The sequence below is a fragment of the Equus asinus genome, chromosome 27 (assembly GCF_041296235.1).
Source record: "Equus asinus isolate D_3611 breed Donkey chromosome 27, EquAss-T2T_v2, whole genome shotgun sequence".
NCBI classification, from domain to species: Eukaryota; Metazoa; Chordata; class Mammalia; order Perissodactyla; family Equidae; genus Equus; species Equus asinus.
The window spans coordinates 2,823,240-2,842,931 of NC_091816.1; the positions used below are offsets into that span (position 1 = coordinate 2,823,240).

General features: G+C 39.3%; 1 protein-coding gene across 6 annotated transcripts; it reads right to left on the reverse strand.

The window, feature by feature from the left end:
• Positions 1 to 689: 689 nt before the first annotated feature.
• GOLGA7 (golgin A7) lies at positions 690 to 16,978 on the reverse strand. Of its 6 annotated transcripts, none has more exons than XM_014837755.3 (6): positions 16,669 to 16,978; positions 16,320 to 16,452; positions 11,772 to 11,924; positions 5,601 to 5,702; positions 4,514 to 4,576; positions 690 to 2,098 (listed from the first exon to the last, which is right to left on the reverse strand). In XM_014837755.3, exons 2-5 carry the CDS (start codon positions 16,428 to 16,430, stop codon positions 4,529 to 4,531), a joined length of 414 nt encoding a protein of 137 aa, XP_014693241.1. In that variant the 5' UTR covers positions 16,431 to 16,452; positions 16,669 to 16,978; the 3' UTR covers positions 690 to 2,098; positions 4,514 to 4,528. The 6 variants fall into 6 exon arrangements, with proteins under 6 accessions (XP_014693241.1, XP_044606715.1, XP_014693244.1 ...); XM_044750780.2 differs by having other exon boundaries at positions 16,720 to 16,957; XM_014837758.3 differs by having other exon boundaries at positions 4,514 to 4,581; positions 16,669 to 16,805.
• Between the last annotated feature and the right edge of the window lie 2,714 nt (positions 16,979 to 19,692).

The following is a 19,692-nucleotide window of genomic DNA, read 5'->3' on the forward strand; positions in this document are numbered from 1 at the left end:
CCCCATTGTTGGGAAGCAGAGGCATGGCAAGGGGAGGGGGAGATGAGTGTATAAAGCAAATACGCAGATACCCTGACTTCCTTTATGTGAAATAAAAACAACAAAGCAGCTCACTCTTGAGAAACTATGATTTCAGCTCATGCTAGGAGCCAGGGCCACGTGGAATATGGAAGAAACTTAATTCAGGTTTTCTGATCGCTTTTTTGACTACCAGCTACATATCAGCATTATTTGCTATTCAATTAATTGGATAAGGAAGAGAAAGGGAAAATCGTATAAAGAAAAATTATTTCACAAAAGAATATAGACTATATTTTATAAGCTGTTACTCTCTATAAAAGCACTTCATTTTAAAAAACGGAGTCATCAGATAAGCCAAGATAGTAACAATAACTGGGACACATTTTTCTAATGAAACATTCTAACCTCTTATTTCTTTAATTGAATACATTTTTGACTATTAGGGACTATTCTGGTTTTTTAGCTATTTAGCTAACATCTACTCTTATGACATAAAGCATGTAAAAAGCTGAAAAGTGTGACAAACTACACAAATGTAAGATGTTTGTTTAAAACTCCCAAGCCACACTGTAACAGTGATTCGAGTAGTAATGTCTATCTGCCAAATTTTATGCCATATCATTTAGCAGTTTATCAAATCACACCAAATATGACACAGAGACAATCTATTTAAGAAAAGTTTTACTAATGTGTTAATATTTCAGCAAAGTTATTGCAACGGGTTTAAAAGGCAGACAGACACACTATTATAGGCTATAAAGTAACAAAAGTGTTTTATACAATTAAAATATTACATAGACCTATGGGATTTACTGAATAACAGATCCAAAAAAGAAATTAAATCTGAAAGATTAAATCCAGTTTTAGCACCTACAATATCTCTGAAAGCAGAACTTTGAACTGTTTCACTTTCTCCTAATGCATTTCTTAACCTTCTCCCAAATACAGTGCTCTCAAACCCCAAAAATGAATGAAGGGCATAAGAAGCCTTGATGCTAAGAACATACACCCAAAAGAAGATCTAGAAATACTGACTCCGACTTGAGAGTTTTCCTTGGAAATCGCTTAACCTACCGCACCTGAACCGACGGTAAGGTCCCTCCGCAGTGAGTACCGTGCGTGAGGGGGACCATGGATCCCAAGGTTCGCCAGTAGGGACAGTTAAAAATTAGCAATATACAGTATGATTCCTATCAAATTGTTTTCTCATAAGTTATATTTATAACAAAACTATAATTAAAATATTTATTACACTTGCTCATTACACATTCAGGGACACAGCAGGGACATTTATGTGTCTGATGGTTTAGCATCCACTTTATTGTGCTTACTTATTTTTGTAAGGAACAAGCAACACATACCACATCTTCCCAACATTCAAGGTAATGCAATAATAACAAAATTCTCCAAAGAAAAATAACTGGAAATTGCATTAAATACTGCTTTAATTAGGAATAATTGCTATAATAAAACAAATAACATTATACATTATTTTTCCAATGAGCTTCAGTTTGAGAAACTGAACAGCAGAGATAGATCTTTAAGATTTGAGTCATGGTAAACCTGGTAGTTCTTTGAAATCTGGGAGATGCGTTAGCAAAACCACAGACAGCCTACCCTTCACCAAAATCCTGGAGAAAAGCATTTCATCAATTTGGGGGAATAAGACTGAACACTGGCTAAGATATGACTTGTTGAAGTCTAGGGCCATCTGGGAAGCTGGCCCAAGGAATGAAGAGAACCAGTGGTACTGGTGGCAGATAAGAAATAAACTTCGTGTTGGGCTGACCAACTGCATATTTTCTTAATGGCTTTGAATAAAAAAAGTGAAATGCTTCATTGTGTTTTCTCAGAAACTAATCAAAAGATTACAGAGTCTTACACAATTTGGAGACACAAAGTGGATGCTGAGCGACTAGAGGTCACTCCAGGTGTGGAATTTTAGAAAGTTAGTCCTTGGAGTAAATGGCACCGTGGCTCTGGCAGCAGATACAAAGGAATGATGCTCTGGAGAGGAGGTAGGGGACACTCTGCGATCGGCCAGTGGATAGATGAGGGTCCCAGCTGGAGGTGGGATCTATAATTAGAAAAGTAAATGCTTTAGAAAAGGATGCCAAAAATAACCACTGAAACATCTCTCTTACACCAACTGATATGCGGTCCTAATATGTGGGCTATGTTCTATTAAGCCAGGGTTCTAATAGAATACCTGGCTCTGTACCACTTGCCTAAGTGAGCGCATAGCTCAATAACCGAGACATGCAAGCCCTGTCTATTTCCATCTCTGAGCAATCACATCACAGCACGGCACAGGGCTAAGAGAGCATCTGGGGCCAGGCTGCCTGGATTTCTACCTACTGGCTTTCAGCCTTGGACGACAAGTCACCTAAGTTCTCCATGCCTGAGTTTCCTCATCTGAAAAACTGGGGTAAGAGTATCTATGTCGTAGGATTGTTGTGATGACTCAAATCAAGTATTTAGAACAATGCAGGCACATAATAAGTGCCAATAAATGTTAGATACTTTTATTATCATTCATTTATTGTGACTGAATAATGATATATTCCATTTTTTAAATAAAGACAATCTTAATCCAAAGAGAAAACACCATCAGTCTATCTAATAAGACAGACATTAAAAAAATTAAGCTGAAAAAGAGCAAAATATTTTTGTTTAAAGATTTTTAAAATAAAGCCTATCTCCATGATTTGTGTACTCTTTTGTTAAATCATTAATTTAATTCCCATATAATGCTTCATCCTGCAGACACCTTGTAGACTTATGAAAAATGGTAGAATTGAATTAATTATTCTTATTGTTTTTACCCCTTCCTCCAAGACCTCAGCCTACACTGGATCCTGGGCCTGAGGAACCATAGCTCTGAAAAGTAAATTGTGTTGCACAAAAATATTTGCATTCATGAAACTATCTAGAAGTTTCCTAATGTAAATCTTTCCCATTTCAAAATTTCACAGTTGTTTGAATATTGATAGATTAGTCTGGTGTGTAACTGCTCAAAATACCACACCACCTCAGAAAAACATTATATTTAGCAATAATAGCTGCAAAATGAGTCATGACAAATGGGTTGCGCCAAGTCAACGCAGCTGCAATTGATAAAACAAACTTCCTCCAATGGCATGTAACAAAAGCCACACATGAAGTTCCCAACTGCTCGTTTGAGAAATATCAGTTTGGAAATTGTACACGAGAAAGTGCATGGACAAGTAACAGTAAATGTGCCAAAACAAGGCCTTTTTACAGAAATAAAACGTATGGCAGAGGATATCATTACTTAGGCCCCTGACTTTCAAGAATTCAGGTGACACATTCACTAGTGCTAAAAGAAGGCAGCTGTGGAATGTAGGTTGGTTTGTAGGATTCAATAAATTGTACAGCAAGAGACAAAATGTATTTTAAAAAAAGTACTGAAAAAGAAAACACTTAGAACAATCTAATGAACTCCTTCCCTTCTCAAGTTCCTGCTGCTCCAAGTACTCAGAGGAAGTTTGGTGTAAAAAACAGGGGTTTTATGGTCAATCAGACTTGGGTTCATATCCCGATATTTGTTAGCTGTATGACTTTGAGAACATCATTTAATCTAATTGTACCTTGGAATGCTCATCTGTAAAACTGGGGAAATACTGTGCTGAATACTTGTGAGAATTAGAAATACCATTTGTATAATACCCGGCACATAGCAGGTGCCCTCAAAACGGTACTATTACTATTACAGGCGTCCTGGGAAGGAGTATTTCTGCTTTGGTGGATTCTGTCTCTGTGCTACCTGTTGAGAGATACTGCAAACGAAGTCGATTAGGAATGTACAGCAGCAGAACACTATTTGTTGAAAGAGAAAATGACTGAAATTGGCAGAAACAGTGAAGTAGGATTTTCTGTCACTTAGAAGGCTATGCTCATGTACTTTGCCTCTTACATGCTTCTGCCTGGAGATTCCTATCAGTATTAACAACTTGTTTCTTATTTATTCAAGGTAATTACATGGATATCTAGGAATACAAACACTTTAAATGAAAGAATTAAATTTACGGTTCTACCTACTAGAGGTAAGTTTCTTCTACAGGGCTATATTCAGAACATCCCCCACTCTACTCTGAAATGTTTCTTTGGTTATTAAAACCATTTGTCATATAGGCAGGGAAATCTCTGAACTGATTCTTATATGCAAAACCTAACTATTTAAATGACCAGGATAGTTTTGAAATATTAAAATAAAACAAGACAACTTCCCTCCCAAAAAGATCCAAAAAACAAAGTAACAACAAAACCAGTCTGAAAAAAACATGGGGAGAAAGAATCAGGATTAAATTCTATATCACCAAATAGAACTAGGATTAAATACACATTTTAAATATCAGGCCAATATAGAGAATATGGCACTATTTACGATTTATTTATCAAGTAGGAAAGAAAACTCATGCATCCTTTAAATTAAAAAAACTGCATATGAATCATATAATTTCATATTTACCTTTAATTCTATGGTTTATCTTCCACTGCTCATGCCTCTGTCTTCATAAATGGTAATTTCAATCTAAACAGCATGGCTGTTAAGAAAACACACTACAGAACATAACATAAAAGGGGACTATGGCAAGATGATGAGTATGATCTGCACAGACTTTTCTATTTGCTTTACTTATTTTTAAATTATTAAAAATTTCTCCTACCTAAGTTAAACATGATGCTTTCTCTACCTTGCTGAAAATTGAAATCCTTGTAGTAGTCCACATGTATTTCCTCCCCAAACACTGATTATTTATTTTTTTAAAAAATTCTGAAAAAAGATGCTTCATTGTAGAACTAGGGGGTTCTTAACTGAGAATCCATGAAGGTAAGGAATTCAGGGGTTCAAAACGCCCTGAAATTATATGAAAACTTTTTCTTGGGAGAAGGTTTACGACCTCTAAAAGTTTAAGAACCATTGCCGTAGAGTATAATAAAACTGCTGAAATTATTATCAGCCGGAAGGCCTGGGACTATCTGACCTAGGCTTTAAAAAAAATTTATTTTACCCATTACTCCCGTTATCAGGCTAAATTAGTTCTTTGCAATTTTATTTACCAAATTCACTTAGTGATTTTCAAAGCTTACTGCCTCTTAAAATATGCACAGTATGTCAAAGGTAATGAAATTATACATCTGGCAGCTGTAACTGATTTCAACTCGTCAGATGAACCCATGGACCTGCAATTCATTTGGATGACAAGTCTCACCAAACATCATGAGTTTACGCATTTCAAAGGGGCTTTAGGTTCAGAGTTTCTGCAGCTGAAATGCATTACTCATACCACCCCCATTATTACTACAAGATGCCCTCAGAACCACCAAGAAAGAACCAGAATACTGAACAATCCAGAGACCTGCAATGCAAAGGAAGGAGAGACCTGTTTCAGAAAAAATGTTGGAGATAGGCTTATGGTAGGTATGTAATTCACAGAGACGATTCCTAAGGCAAATACAAGACAGTTAAATTCTCTCTAGCCAATGCCAAAGAGTACCACCAAAATTTTCTTTTTATAGATATTTAGACCTTATGATCTGGACTAAAAAGATACAACTCGAAGTCCTCTCTCGATAGGATCTGTCAGGAGGAGGCCTTGGGGAGCATATATCTTCTCATTCTGCTCTTGAATGTATTTGGAGACTTTCTTCAGAACCTGACAGAAGGAAATACCACAGCTTTTTACAAATTTCATCAGATTTCCCTTTAAGTACCACCTGGATATCAAAATATTCAGGCAATGGAATTAGTGTACAAAGCAAGTCACAGCTATTCATACGGAGGGATACAGCTCTGATTATCTGGCTCACACCAGTTGCACACAATAGATAGCACAGCATCATGGACTCTTCAAATCACAAGCATCTTCAACGCAGTGTGAGCACAAACGCATACAAAAGCATGAGGACAATCCTCCCCCTCCTTACCTCCTAGTCACCTCAATCCTAGATACAGAGAAACAGATGATTATACACAATGGTTATGCTTTTCTCTGTCCCTACTCATACACTGTTGTTAACGTGACATCTTCCAACACCAAGGATAGTTCTGGGCATTTCACCTTTAACACCGAAGAACTGCTTCTTCTCTCCTTTGTACGTTTTCACAAGTTTAAGTAATGATACAAAGTTAGCCAATAACAAAAGGCAGCCCAGTTAGTTTAAAACTGAAAAGTGTGTTTCCTTTGTAAAGCCCACGGTCATTGGCTGCTAGGGAGCTCCTGATGACCACAAGCATCTTCCATCACTTCCACAACTCACAGAGGCTACTCTGTAGTCTGCTCTTGTGTCGCAGAGGGAACCTCACTTTATAAGTTTAGTATTAAGGTTGTAAAAGTCAAAGCAAACGTAGACAAAAACCAGATAGGATATAAAGGAACTTCTGGAAATCACCAAATCTCCAGCTTTAATAAGGGCAATTCTGAGACAGATAAGCTAGAAGAAAATAAATCTTAATAGCTATATATCCAAAATCAAAGAGCTACATGTTTTATTTCAGATTCAAAGTCATCATAACCCTTTCCTGGCTCTAATGTTCAAAGAGGCTTTGATCCAGTTCTTTAGTTACTATGTATTTTCTTAAATTCACACTACCAGCATATGATAAACTCACAGATAAATGGGATCACAACATATTGGGAAAAAAGAACTATATGAAAATAAAGCTGAAAATTAAGAAATGATTTAGTGTGGGCATATCAGGCCAAACTAACAAATTAGAATGTTACAATTTATGTGCTTTGGTACAAATCGATTTAGAATTGAAAATTCTGTGTGGTTTGTATAACACATTTTCTTATTGAAGGAAAATAATTTAAACAGTTTATTCAGGTGACATCTTTGGGAATAATACGATCTAATGTTTTATGCTTTTTTTAAAAAAGTATGATATTAAAAGAGCAATCTGCAGGGTTCTTTATATAGTAAATTAATACTATTTCTAAAGAAAAGATTCTTTTCACCTATTACCTGAAGTAACACAAGTATCATTCTCCTATTTTCAAGCTATCAAAGATTTTGAGTTGTACTTGGTTTTTATGAGCAAAAAAAAAAAAATCTTAGGCACACTGTCTTTCTGTCAGAGTTTGTCAATCCTGCTAAAATATGAACAGAATGCAATGGCCCATAACAGTGCCCCACTCAGGACTCTCCATCTTCTCTCCCATTCCTTCTCGGCTCCCCTGCCGGAACTGGAAACTGGAGAGCCAGTCTCCCCTCGCCCCAGTCCACCTGTACTAGGCGACACTCAGAAAAAAGCCTGCCTGGCTGTTTCGAAGAAAGGGTTCCTTCAGAACAGCTTTCCTCCCTCTGTCCCTGGGTACAGGTTACCAGGAAAGAAAGAGCATTCCTTTATTTGATTCAAAGCACAACTTTGTTGTGCAAGGCTTTTATTTAAACTTTAATAACATTCATGTGCACTTGGCTATCAGTTCAGAAAGAAAATGATCAGTTTTCTTTTTGTCTAAGTTCCAAATCCTCTTACACTACCTTTGGTGAAGGCAGCACTTTCCTAAACAAGATGCTGCTAAACTCTCAGTCTCTTCAGCAATAGGAAGGCATTGTTACGAGGAAACTCATACTGCATCCCAGACAGGACAGAGCACCATTCTCACCCCCAAGAAACCATGTGTTGACGTTTTACTCATAATTTATTTTTGGTAAAATCAATGTCAAAACAAACCATAATACTGAACAAAATTCTCTCTGTTATTCTCAAATCCTCAATAAAATGTCAATATGTACAATATTTACAACGCTAAACACAATCAATCCTCAGGAAAGACTATTAACCTTCTTGAGATATTCAACTGGAGAAAGTGTACGAGACCCTCAAGAAAAAATATCCTGGGGGCCGGCCCGGTGGCGTAGTGGTTATGTTTGTGCGCTCCACCTTGGCAGCCTGGGTTTGCAGTTTTGGATCCTGAGCATGGACCTACACCACTCATCAACCGTGCTGTGGCAGCAACCCATGTACAAAATAGAGGAAGACTGGCCAAAGACGTCAGCTCAGGGCGAATAAAAAAAAGAAAAAATAAGTGAGAATAAGTAAGAACACGATTATCTTATTTTCAGAAAATATCTAAGTTCCTTCTAAGTATGTTCCTTTTACAGATTACAGCACATAGCAGGAGAGATGTTTTCTAGTTGATGAACAAGGCAGACAGCCACTGAGAAGAGAACCTTCTACAAGCCCATTTGTTCCCTAATTATAATGGGCAGCAACAAAGAAGAAATAACACTGAAGTCTTTATCTTCATTTTAAATCAATAATTAGCACTTTATAGGGAAAAAAATGCATGATTGTTCTAGTGAGTTTTAAAAGGCCTATTTACAATTTCAAAAAATTTAACCCACATGACAAAGTGTAAGCACTATCATATTCGGCTTATTGTTTACAGACTAGAAATTTTAACGTTTAAAACAATAAAGGCTAAATGACTCAATCCTGTCTTCTTATAAAGAAATTCCTAAGGGATAAATTGGAGAGAAGGAGAGGGGAAGGTTGTTCTTATACTTTTATTATTTTATCAGAAATATAAATAAACATTTGAAGAGTTTTCTTTTAAAAGTATAGGCAGGTTACATGACCATTTATAAATTAGTCACTTTGTATTATCTAGTTATTCATGCCCAGTTTCTAAAATAAAATCACCTATTTAAAAAATGTGACCATGCCTTAAATTTTGATGTCTTGATTAATTTCACTTGGAGTATCTTATATATTGCCGATGAACCCAAGTTAAAACATCTATTGGGATCAATCAATTTCCATTGTATTTCTAATCCTGAGAACTCCCTTCCAAGATTAATAAATCAAAAGGATTTAATTAAGAGCTGCTAAATGTTTTAGCAGCTAAATAAACTAGCTGCTGCTAAAAAAAAAACTACTTATGCTTGAAATAAAAAATTGCATACGTGAGTTCAGAAATATCTAATTAAAACATATATACATGCTAACTTAGTTTTAAAATCTAACTTAAGAAAACACTCTTTATTAAGCATCTAGCATATGCAAAGCAATTTATTAACTCTAAGACCTATTTTGCAGTTGAGAGAACTTAGAGATTAACTTGTCCATGATCACATAAATAGTAACCGACTTGGCTGGTATCCAATTATCAATTTCCTTTTTACAACTGATGTCAGAAGGAGGTATCGACATCTATTTCAACAAGTGTACACTGAGAAATAAAGGTTAATTAAAATCTTATTAACAAATTTAGGAGGTATAGTGAAATGACAACTGAAGCTTCTAATACTCCACTAAGCATGAATAAAATACTCTGGAGGATGTATTTCTACCTTAAATTGGCAATATTATATATTCTTTAAATGACAATCCCTGGGAGACCAAGTTTTTACCCACATGAATTCAGCCTTACCCTGCCCTCCTACATTCAGCTCCTTGGTTCTACCATCAGCAATCCCTGGAATTGCTCCCTTCCTTTCATCTCCAATGCTCCACTCCCGGTCTGGGCTATCATCATCTCTTGCCTAGACTTCTGTGGAGTATCCTAACCAGTTTCCCTACTTCTACTTTTATACCTTTTTCCCCACAAGGCAAAGAGAGCTCTTTAAAATGAAAATCTGATCATATCACTCTCGTGCTTACAACCTTTGAGCAGCTTCCCACTGCACTGAAAATAAAGTCTAAACTTCTCTCCCTGGACTACACACTCCTTACAGGATACAGATGTTCCTCACCTCTCCAAACTCATCTCTAGCCCTTCTCTCCCTACTCCTCTCCTCCCACACTGGCCCTCCTTCAAAGGCCAGTTTGCATACACTGATTTGCAATGTATGCAAACTGGCCTTTGCGTACATTGATCTCTTTGCCCAAATGGCCTCAAGCTTTTCATCTTTCTTGGAGGAGCTTAAATGTCACCATTTCAGAGGGCTTTTCTGCCCACACAACCTAAATTACGTCTTTCATATTATATTCCTTCATAGGAAAGTCTGTTTTCTTCAAGGCACTTATCACAATGCACAATTTTGTTGGTTTTGTTTCCTGATTATCAGTTATTACTACTAAATTATAAACTCCACAAGGTCAGCAATCATGTCTGCTCTATTCAGTTATATTCTCTGCACATTGCTTAGCACACAGTAGGCTTCCAGAAAACATTTATCAAATGAATGAATCCCCTGTTCCTTTACCCACCAAATGCAATACTGAAGAGAGGCTGCTAAGACAAAACATAGCCTGAAAGAGGATACTGGTCCTTTATAACTGCTGATTTTGAATGTTAAACAGGAATGAAAGCTGCTTCTCTGTGTGATGTATAGAAGGATACAAACTACTAATTTAGCTATCTAAATATACCCTTTTACATGATACAGTTTTATGATACCACTAAGGGAATTCATGTCAGGATGCTAATGAAGAATATGGCAGCATTTCCAGCAAATAACTCAAAATATTTCGGTTGCAACTGTCTCTGCTCTCCACTACAGAGTGCACGACAATCACAAGGACACCTCTACCAGGTAGGGTATTAAATAGATATTCTTACAGCATTTCATTTTCTAAACATGGTCAGAATTTAATGAGATATTAGGGGTTTGCTGTGATTAACTTAAAGTCATTCATTTAACACACATTCAACGAGTGCCTAATAAACCCAAGTCATGGTGTCAGGCATGAAGAGGTGACCATACAAAATGGTTAAGGCACTGTCCTTGACCTCAAGAAAAATACACACTTGAAGGGCAAATAAGATGAGAATGTAAACTGCTACATTCCAAAGTAGACAGCAGTAAGTGCCGGAAAACAGAGACAAACAAAATGTTGTGGAGCTACAGAGAAACAATTCAACTGGAAGAGTAGGGACAAGTTAGATGAAGTGGGCGTTAGCACTGGTGAGATCTGGCCACGGGAAGAATGGTGCTGTAGTTGGAGGAGAACTTCGGAGGGTAAGGTTAGTGACAAACGATAATCAAGTTTGGCTGACAGATAAAGGGGTGAGGGATAGACTTGGAGAGGTAAGCTAGAGGTCAGCTTGAGAAGGCGCTTGAACTCTACTCAGTGGCAATAAATGGAAAGCCAGGAAAGGCCTCTGACTTAGGAGGAGTGGCGGCGGAACTAAGGCTGTGTTTTCTGAAGACAGCAGCAGACAGTTTGGAAAAGTAAAAGACCAGAATGAGACTTGTCAGGAGACTATTTCATCAGTTTAGGAGAGAGGTAATACAGGCATAAACTAGGATAGTCGCAGAAGAAATCATGAAAAGTTAATGAATGGGAAAATGGGAAATATTTCAGCCTTGGACAATTGATACATTTTTCCCTCTTCTTCATCCCCCACGTCTAAAGATTGTACTAAAAAAGACAGGGCGCTATTAAACAAAATGGGGAGGTATGTGGTTTGACTTTTAGACATCTAAGCTGAGAAACCAGCAACTCTGCGTCTGGAAGGCAATTGGAAAGAGAGGTGGGAGGACAAGCGTGAAGAGAGAAATTTGGGGAAATACAGCGAAACGATTCTCAGAAAGCTGGGTAGAATGAGAACACAGATTTTCTACATTCTTCTTAAGTGCAAGTAAATTCGAACACTGATGTCAACTCCAAGTTGGAACACACATAGGAATAATAATAAAATTTGAATTATTATTATTTATAAATGCCTGTTTAAAGTTTATGGCAATTGTCATCACATAAACACAAACATGTAATAAACTCACCTTCTTTCCGATTTCAAGAGATTTTGTGAAAACAAAGGCAGCCTTACCTTCTCATAATGAGTTTCCATGCATAAGAAGATGGTGTATGCTGTTAAACAAGCCAAACAGCCTTCAAGATATGATTGGCCCCCAAGCTTCTCTGCTTCTGCATAAAGATTATTGAGAGTTCTAACTGTCTCTTCAAACTGCTGCCTATCAATCTGTATGGAAGAAAGAATTTAAAAATAAGTTTTGGAAAAAAAGATCAGCAACTCACTAAAGCTTGCCATCACTAATTTACTTTGCTATTTTGTCAACATTCTTATCTAACAGTCCACAAACAATTTTCAGCTGATTAAATCTCGACCTAAGTTACTGGAATTGCTTAGCGTTTAATTTTATCCTTCTTATGGATACTGGGTATCTTCATGCTCAACATGGTGCTTCTTTATTCTTTATGTTGAAGTTCAAGTAACTTAATTAAATTATACAATCCTTCCATCTTTCCATTCACTTATATTCACATTTACTGAGCACCTACCATAAGATGTTATGACAGACCCTAGAGAAAAATGAATAAGACACTGTCTCAGTCCTCAAGGAGTTTAAGGTCTTGCAAGCAGAACAGATATGTAAACATAAAAATGCAATAAATTGACAGAATTCTGTAATAAAGGCATATATAAAGTACAGTGGGGGCACAAAAGGAGGGAGATGTTCCCTCTATCTGGAAAGAGCGGGTGATCTTAAATTGAGTCCCTAAATACTAGAATTTACTAGGCAAAAACGGAAAGGACATTTTAAGCAGAAGGATCAAAACGTGCAAGTTTGTAAGTTCTGTATTCTGTTTACTCAATCTCCTATCTCTTTTAAAGTAACTATTTGCTTAGGAAAAGTTCACAGTGAACAAGGCAAAATCTCAAACTACCATACAACTCTTCATACCAAGTCATTCCTATTACTTCTTTCTATTAAGTGACACCATTATCTTACATTTACACTAATACTACTGTCATCCATTTTTCATTCTAATCATCTGCTTTTACTTTCTTCTTCCAATATCACTTTATTTTCTTCTAACAATACTTTGTAGATTTCAAATCTCAATACTTCACCTTAGAACTTTCAAGATCCATTAGTAGAGAATTTCACCCAATATTATCATTCTTGGTAACAAAGCGCAATTTATCTGTCCTTACTGCAGGCTTTCTCTCACAAATTATCTCCCTTATTCCTAAACCTAATAACTACTAAGAATTCTCTCCTCTACTTAGTCTTTATATAGAAATAGACTCAGAAAAAAATCAAAGAACCTCAATATACAGTTTGAGACAAAATATTCTCAAGAACATAATTTTTTAAAGTATAAAACAATTTACGCTCATCACCCTTAAGCTATTAAAATGCTTTAGGCTAGAGGCAGTTGTAATCATCGTTTTGTCCTTCGTGTGGAAAACTCTGAGGACTCAATAAGTCAACGGCATGAAAAAAACTTTACAATGGTATGTAAACTTTAAAGTGGTGGCGGCTCTACCTGTTCTTAAAAAGGGACTACTTTTAATTTCCCAGAATATGAGAGTTGCTGACAAGAGCTGGGTAGGTGGAGATGGTGCTGAGACCCGGGCAGCGTTCCTTCACTGAGCCACCACTTGAAAATGTGGTATGTCAAGAATGGTCATCTGGGGAACCTATGTCAGAGTTCTCATTCCCTGAAAACAGACTTAGAAAAACAGCTCAGTGAACAAATATTAATGTTAAATTGTTATCATCACCTAAACAAACTAACAAAAAATCCCCCCAAAACTAAGGTGAAGGACTTTAAAAAAAGCTTAATAAAAAGGAGAAAAGGAACAAAAGCTAAAAAGAGAAAAACCCAAGAATTTCTTTGAAAGATTATTAAAAAGGGTAAAAAGCATGATAGGAAGCAATAAAGGCAGAGGATGCACTTAACGCGCAGGGCCCAAGAGAACCTACACGGGCGTCTCTCTCACGCCCTCCAGGCGCGCGCAGAACAGCTGTTGGTGTTCCCCCCCAGGTACCTGGACACTGGTACGGGAGCTGTACCAAAACCTGGAGACACCTGAAGCTGGAGCCCAATACAGATTTGGACCCATAAACAGTGAAAGTCAGAATGGAAACAGGAATCAAGCTTGTTTTCTCAGAATTTGTTTCTTTTTGAACTACATGGTAGAAAGCGTGGGGCTAAGCTTAAAGCGATCACAAGTCAAAGGTAATTTCTACTGACCAGACGTAGACACATATTTCTGAAGGTACGCAGGGGAACAAACGCCTCAATTATAGTTCACCTCTTCTCTTCTCCACAGACCAAGGGTGTCTATGATGTCTGTATTTTGGCTGAAGTGAGAATAAAGCTTCTTTTCAAGAGCCGTCCTGGCAACAAAGCTCTTAGGCATCAAAGTATCACATTCTCACAGGCAGTGGAGAAAGTAAACTTGTTAACAGACAGAACTTGTCCTCACTCCCAAATTAAAGAGTACAAATGTGTCTGTGTTTAATGCTTTAAGTAACACAAAACATTTGTCTATTAGTTTCTTCCTCTATTAAGTTGCCAAGTGTGATGTTCTCTCACCAGGAAAATCAGCCCCAGCGGCAGAGCAATCAGTGCAATTTCTGGGGTAAGTAGTAGAGAAACAAAGAAAGAAACCTTTCAATTTCCCATCAAACAAAGCAAGGAAAATTTAAACCTGTAATTTAAATTTAATCTCGACGCAGAAAAAAAAATCAAAGCTTTCCCAAACAGTTTAAAGTATAAGCTAGTGTTTTCACCCAAACATTTAAAAAGAAAAAAAATTTCAAAGGCACAATTGAATAGCACCGTATACCATTCCGTGTAGTGCTCAGAATCACAGGCAGTTCTGGGCTTGATGAAGTGAAAGAAGTAAAAGGACTCCAGAATTCAGAAACATCAACTTCCTGTAAGAACCAGTAAGTACTGTGACGACACTCTATTTCTGTATTCCAACTATAAAATAAAGGCTCTGCCACACACAGAGTGGAAGATTAATGGCTGATTCTGCATACATACATTTGGTTCAAGTAGGAGTTGGAAGTTTAACTTTAAAACCTTTAAACAAAAGAATCTTGTAACATCCAAATAAGTGTGGTGAAAAAGAATAGTTTATGTTCTGACCTGAAAGTACAGAGATAGCATAAGTCAGAGTTTCTATAATAAACTTAAAAATAAAACATTTGATCTATTTCATAGAAGTCCTACCATGTAAGACAAGTTAACTTCCATGTTAAACTACTTTAAAAACAACATTCGGTAGCTTTAGCCAATAGCTAACTTGCTCAATTTCTACCTCTTCCAACCACTGTGGAAACGTCCACCTAGTGTCAGGCTGAGTTAACTCATAACACCGTGACAACAAACTGCAGCATTTATACGGCATTTCACAACAACCTAATTTACAAACCATCTTTATAAGACACGTTTGATCTCTAATTGCATTTAAAGAAACATACTTGGGCCACTAACCTGCCCACGGTTATAAATCAAGCTGAAGGACACTATAATTGATCATTGTTGATTTTCCAACCTTGGCAATCAGGCAGAACAACCTACCTGGATAAAAGCTAATTTTAAATGACTGCTACACATTTCTCCAGTACAGACTCATCTACACCCACTTATTCCATGACCAGCATTTCTTAGCCCCACACCCACAGCATGCCTAATCACCTCTCAGCCCTTCACCCTCCTTGTGACAAGGAAAGAGCCACAAAACCTGCTCCCATCTAACCAGAAACTGACCTCTGAAAAGGAAACAGAATGTAAGGTAACATGGCTCAATACCAAGGGTCTCTCTTTGGGTGGGTGAACCCAGGTGGACACAAGAAAACACACGCACTCACATATACTCATTTCATTGTACCTTTAAAATACGATACTTTTTTGCTAAGTCTGAAGAAAGGGGAAACACATCCCACTCTTCATCTCTGTATGCAAAGTTGCCCAAAGGACCTATATCCTGACGACAATTTTGAGATGCAAGCCAACATAACACAGGTGGTTTCCAGTGACCATAAGAGGGAGTGAGAAGTTTACGGCCTTGTTCTGAGCTATTTCTCTGTCCAGGCCCATCTAATTCTCTACGTTTTGCAGGCTCCAAGAAGGCCTGTCTGCACCGCCTGGCATGGCACTTCATAAACGCTTTCTGCCGAGCAGCGCGACCAGCACAGCGGCCACAAACGCCAGTCACAAGAACGATGATGATTCCCCTTGCGTGGCGAGGCAGGAGGAGACCGCTTCCAGCATGCTCAGTTAGGTGGCCTGGAGCCTCAGGAAGTAGGTCCTCATTCTCTCGTCAATAACCCGGGGGTGGGGGCGGGGGACAGCGGGGTACAGACTCCCGGCACCGGGCATCAGACTTCTATGAGGTCACCACACTCGGCCGCTTGGCCTTCTTCCTCCTCCTCCAAACACCAGGTCTTGCTTAGCGGCCCTCTTCGTAACCTCTGGCCAAGGCCCCTCTTTGCCTGCCCCTCCCAGAGCCGCGAGACACTCATGGGCCAGGCGTCAGCCCATACCCCTCCCGCCCCTGGGGAGTCTCCCTCCCTCGCCCAGAGCAGGTGCGGGGAGCCAGGCTGCCTACCCGGTTCTCCAGCTCCGCGGGAAACTTGGTCTGGAACTGGCAGCGTGTGCCACTGCTGTAGTCTCGCTGAATGAACACCTTCCCGGACACCGGCGCCTGCTGCGGCCTCATGGCGAGGACAGGACGGGCCGCGCTGTGGGGTCGGGGGACACCAACCACGCGTCAGATCCCCGGCCTGGACCCAGCACGCCAGCCCGCCAGCCCCTCAGACCCACCCACCGCCCAAGGCAGCTCAGGGCCTCCCCCGCCCCCCTCCCCTTCACCCATGCTATCACCGCGGGCCTTTGGCCACCACTCCGGCGCAGGCCCCGCGCCCCCCACAGCCGGGTTCCGCCCGGGAAACACGAACCCGCCTCCTATGCCCTCCAGCTGCTGTCGCGCCGCCTGCGCCGTCACTTACGTCCCTGCCGCAAAACGCCTCTTTCCCCGCCCCTCAGCTCGGCCTCCTGCCTCAAGTCTAGGAACCACCCTCTCCTCCGGCCGTAAAGCGTCTCTACTGAGACTGCGCGCTGCGGCCTCCCCGGGCCGACTCCGCTCCTGCCCTGCCCCGCCCCGCCCGGAGGAGTCAATCCGGAAGGAGAAGGCCGGCGGGGCTGGAGACCCGAGCCCCCGGGAAGTTGCGGGGTTTGAGAGTCGCGTTTCCCGGTTGCATCAGTTCCGGTTTGATCGTGGCGCGGTAGTTTCGGATCACTGATTGTAGGGGGTTGTTTTCACTCTTGATTGGGCGGCTCAGCTTACACGTGAGATACTCGACTCTATACTAAACAAACGCTCAAATTTAGAAATAGAAAGCAAGCTGCTGGGGATCCGTTTGGCAACAGCGAGGGAGGAAGGGAGGACGAAGAACCTGCTTGGGCTCATTGTCAACCCTCGCTCCTCCAACTCTTCTCTGAGGTGTTGTCTTTCCTCCTACCCCAAGGATGATCATCCAGCACCTTCAGCCGACACCCCTCTGGTGACCTGAGAGGACAAGCAGCTCTTCTCTTATTCAAGGTCACTGGTGCCCTCACTTAACTCAGCATACTTTTGCAAGGCAGCCAAAGAACCCCACCTCACCTTTATCTGGTGGTGCCTGGCTAATATAACTTGATAGCACCACCTTTTATATATTTTTAAAGTGTTCTACTATTGTATTTTAAAAACAGCTTTATGGAGGTATAAGTAGCATACGATAAACTGAACATATTTAAAATGGAAAAAATTGATAAATTCTGACATATGTATGCAACCACGAAACTATCGTCTCAATCAAGATCATTTATCACTCTCAGAAGGCTCCTCATGCTGCTTTGTAATCACGCCTTCCCGCTCCTCCCCAGCCCCTTTCTCCAGGCACTGATCTGCTGTCTGTCATTATACGTTGGTTTCTATTCCCTTGAATTTTATAAAAAATGAATCACACAGTGTGTACTCTTTTTGTCTGGCTTTTTTCACATAGACTATTTTGAGTTTCATTTGTTGTCGTGCTATAAGACTTCATTTCTTTTTGTACCTGGATATGTATGGGTATCCCACAGTTCGTTTACTCATTCACTTATTGATGGACATTTGAGTTTCTTCCGGTTATGGGCTATTACAAATAAAGCTGCTTTGGACATTCAGTTACAAATCTTTGTATGGACAAAGCTTTTCATTTTTCTTGGGTCAATACCTAGGAGTAGAATGGCTGGATCCGAGGATAAGTATGTTTAACTTTTTAGGAAACTGCCAGACTGTTTCTAGAGAAAATGGCTGTACCGTGTTACATTCCCACCAGCAGTTCCAGAACCAGAGAATTCCAGTTGCTTCATATCTTTGTCAACGCTTGTGTTATGCTGTCTCCTTGTGGTTGTAATTTTCATTTTTCACCTTTCTACGGCTAATGATTTTGAACATCTGTCTTCTTAGGTGAAGTGTCTGTTCAAATCTTTTGCCGTTTTTAAATTTGTGTTTGTTTTCCTAAGAGTTTTTTAATCTATTCTCTCTCTCTCTATTTCTTTATATATTCTAAAGAAAAGTCCTATATCAGATATATGATTCACAAACATTTTTTTCCTAGTCCGTGGCTTGTCTTTTCACTCTCTTAACATATTCATGAGTTTGGGGAATAAAGGTTTGGATATCTTGGGGAGGGCATTATTCTGCTCACCACAGTTATGGATTGAAGTTCATTTTCCCTGCCATATAATTATCCAGTTGTTCCAGCACTATTTGTTGAAAAGACTCTGCTTTGTGGACTGTATTGCCTTTGTACCTTTGTCGAAAATCACTTGTTTGTATGTGTATGTGTGTGTATATGGTTATTTCTGGAATTTCCATTCTTTTCCCTCGTCTGATCCTGTTTTGCATTAAATGTCTACTAGTCTTTGTGTCTGCAGTTGATGCTTCCTTACTGACTCAGTAAGATCTCATAGGAGTTGTCTTCCTGTGTATTCAATACTTGCAGTTGAGAACACTCTCAAACAGGTAAAGCAGTCACTACCCTCCAGCTGTCAGTCTAGTGGAGTAGACAAAGAAAACAGACAATTTTCATACATTGAGCAGAAAGGGTAATATTTTTGGAAATATTTTTCAGTGTACTTTTCCTTTTGTCTTTAATTTGGAGTTTTCCAGGCAGACATTGGCCACTAAGACTAGGTGGTGAAACAAAAATTTTTTTTCGCTCCAGGAAACAGGAGAGAAGGTACAGCTCAATTCTTGATACTTGGGAAGAGGGAGCTGGGAGAAAGAGGAACTGAAGGACAGTAAGTTATATTGTGTCATCACCTACCCCCTGCCCAACACACTCACACTTCTCCTTCCAGGAGAAGAGAAACTCAGGATTGACTGAGCTTAAAACCTAACCCAGGTAAAAAGAATGTTTGGAGGAAAGTTTTCTTGAATGCTCAAATTTAAGATTCTTTTCCTCCCTTGCTACAAACTAGGAATAAAGAGAATAAAGAGAAAATAAAGTTATATTTCTTTAGCCCACTTATCACAGCCTATAAGTTTCGCCTCTTACAACCCACATCTGGGAAGTTAGCTCCAAAGATGTGAAATCTGGTCTTCCAAATGACCAGCAGTTAGCTGAGTGTGGTGGCCTCTCTCCTGCACTTATGTTTGTTTAGGGACTGGTGATGGGGGTTGAGGTTCTGCCTAATTACTGAGGGAGATAGAAGTGTGACTATAGAATTGCTTGTCTCCAGGAGAGAGTGGTTGAGACTGGATCAGTGATTTAGCTTTACCCAATGGCTCCCCAGCTGTCTTTCTGCCTTGATACACCTGATGGATGACAATACATTGATGAAACACTTTTGTAGATGTGCTTAGGTCAAGGCCTATGGTATAGCTAAAACATTGGAATTTCTTCAGTCTTCATTCTCCTCCTCTTTCCCCTACTTCTTCTCTTCCTTCT